The sequence below is a fragment of the Plasmodium vivax genome, genomic scaffold (assembly GCF_000002415.2).
Source record: "Plasmodium vivax scf_4724 genomic scaffold, whole genome shotgun sequence".
NCBI classification, from domain to species: domain Eukaryota; phylum Apicomplexa; class Aconoidasida; order Haemosporida; family Plasmodiidae; genus Plasmodium; species Plasmodium vivax.
This window is the reverse complement of record NW_001851684.1, coordinates 1,661-4,654: the sequence shown is the minus strand read 5'-3', so window position 1 is coordinate 4,654 and position 2,994 is coordinate 1,661. Positions and strand designations below refer to the sequence as shown.

General features: G+C 19.3%; 1 protein-coding gene across 1 annotated transcript; it reads right to left on the bottom strand.

Annotated features, from left to right (window-relative positions):
* Window positions 1-1,735: 1,735 nt before the first annotated feature.
* Window positions 1,736-2,476, bottom strand: PVX_038690 (variable surface protein Vir35-like; the record flags this gene model as incomplete). The annotated part of the gene is made up of 3 exons (XM_001612452.1): window positions 1,736-1,743; window positions 1,802-2,357; window positions 2,441-2,476. The coding sequence occupies 3 exons, from the start codon at window positions 2,474-2,476 to the stop codon at window positions 1,736-1,738; spliced, it is 600 nt and encodes a 199-aa protein (XP_001612502.1).
* Window positions 2,477-2,994: the final 518 nt, after the last annotated feature.

Sequence of the window (2,994 nt, the reverse complement as noted above, 5' to 3'; positions counted from 1 at the left end):
TTATCTAATATTTAAAATAACATTTCTAATTAAAAACGATAAAAATGTTTAAAATACATATAACATCAATTTTACAAATACCTTTACCTTTTATTTTAATATAGCCCTATAAAATTTTATCATTTAATTGATAGAAAATTATTTGAACTAGAAAAATTTAGGTAAAAATAAAAATGCTCTTAAATTTTTCCAAAAGATATAAATGTTTTCGTTTCAATTTATTTAATGAAAACATTCCTAAAATTTTTTATCTCTTGAAAAAAACACTGTTCTAATTTTATATATTAATATGTTCAATGAGACTCAGGTATAATTTTTTCCTTCCATTATTTATAAATATTTTCCTTTAATGCTATTATACATTTTTTTCAGTTTTCAAATAAATATACATAAATAATAAAATATATAAATCGTCCATTAACTATTTGTTTTGTATTTTAAGCTTTTTATTTAATTATTTTCATTAACATAAAAATTTATATTACTATGCATTATGATAATATATTACATATATTAAACCTTTTTTTAAATAGGTCAAACTATTATTATCATATATAATCTTAAAAAGTGCTAATTTACATTAATATAAAATATATTAAAAAATTGTATTCTTGAATTTTATAAACATAATAGGATGTACTTTTACTTTTCCCATATTGCTTTTTTAAGTGAAAAATATATTATAAACAAAATAACAAAAAAATAAAATACAAAGAATTATGCTTTTGTAGGAAATATTTGCTTGCATAATTATTGCAACAATCAGAAATATATTTTCTTTCCTTAATATTTAACAGTATTTACAATATAATTTGGAAGTATTATAAAATTATATTGTAAATATATTTGATATTTTTTATTATTGTTTTAATTATGACAATACCAGGTAGTGTTTACATATTTTGTATAACTTCTTGGAAATATCTTAAATATTATACAGATTTAACTGACTATTTTAATTATAAGTCATAATGTATAATAATTATAGGACATTCTATGTATTTATAATTACATTAATGTGTTGGAATTAAATTGTATTTACTTTCTGACTGCATCATCTGTACAAAAAATATATTTTAAATGTTCATGCATATATAAAAATTATATTGGACACCTAATAATTGTGCTTTAAATAAACACTATAATAAATACGTTTTAACAATATCATTTTTTGTGTAATGAGAAACATATTTTATTAATTTATAAAAAATATTTTGTTTCTTATTAAATTATATCACAATTACATAGGACATTAATAATGTAATGTTTAATTCATGATTTTGAAAAGGCCGGCTTACAAATTAATTAAATAAAAAGGATCCTACATGTCAATTTATATATTGTTCTTATGTCAAATACATATAATATGAACGCAAATATATATATAAATTAACTAAGCTAAAATTTTCATATAATGTATATATTTATACAAAGACGAATAATTAAAAATTTCATGTATGTTGTAGGTTACATTTCATTTCTTTTAAAGTATGCTTTATAAATATAAAACTAGCAGATAAACGAATTATGCATTATATATTTTTCCTTTAATACAATAAAATATTTCCTCACACAAAATATATCTCATAAAAAACACACACATACTAGATTAGGTTTGGCATATATAAAAAATAATATTATATATATCAATTTATTCTAAAAATATGATAGCATATATTTAAATATTACACTTCTCTTGTATTACCGTATCTTTTTTTTAATCTTTTATATTTTTTTACTTTACTCAATAGGAATATAATAAAGGATAAAAATAAAATAATTAATGGAATATAAATAATACTATTCGAAGGTAATAAGTATTTTCTTAGAAATGTACACGTATCACAAGGACCGCTCTCATTAGTTTTACAAGGTTTAGTCCATTCCATATTGCTGCCAAAATAATACCATATACAAATTCCTGCTTCAAATAATAGAACCAATGAAAATATAACAAAACGAAAACCATATCTTTTCCAAATTACTTTTTTAATATAACTATTTTTACTTTTCATATGTCCTGAAATTTTATCTAATTTATACATTTCATCAAACAGTTTTTTTTCATAATAACAATCTAATCTTTTTAAACCCTTCTTATTAGGATATCCTCGTTCCAATTTTTTTATGTAAGCATGCATACTATTTGATGTGTTTTTGTTTGCCTTTTCGTAAATGTCTGAGGACTCTGTGATATCTTTTAATTTATTTTTCGTCTCTGGTTCTTTTAAATTTTCTTTTATTCTACTTTGTTTTATTTCGCACTGTGGATCATCATTTGTAAGTAATCTATCATTTCTTACTTTCAAGGTATTGCCTTTAAGGTAATTAATGTTTAAATAAATATTATGATTACCCTATAGAAAAAAATGTAAGTCGGATTATACAATAAAATATATAAGGTTATTACGATATAATATCTTCTCAAAAATCACATAACTGCATAATCATGATTATAATGATAATACCACTCCATTGCAACGATAAATTATGCATGTTAAAAATGATAACGAAACAATATTAAAGAAAAATGTTAGATGTAGCTTATTCATGATCTTAGTATTCTACAAAAATAAAAATTTTTGAAAAAATATTTATAAGTCATTTACTAAACTATAAATTTTAAACAATAATGTATTCATTAATTGGTTTTGTTATTATTATTTATATTTATACATACAAAATTAATGTATATTATTCTATGATAATATTATTTTTATGGGAGTACATTTACAAAAAGATAACATATATATTTATTATAAAAAAACATTTAAAAATAAGTAAACCATCTTAATAATTATTATTAATAGTAAATAAATTAATAATCAAATTTGTTTGTTAATTATCCAAGAAATAAAATTTTAAGTTATTTTAACACATTAAAAAATGACATGTATTTATCAGTTATAAGTTATAAAATATAAATATATTATACATCAGTTCATTCCGAGAGTATATATACTCCCTAATAATAACATAATAATAATTATATTA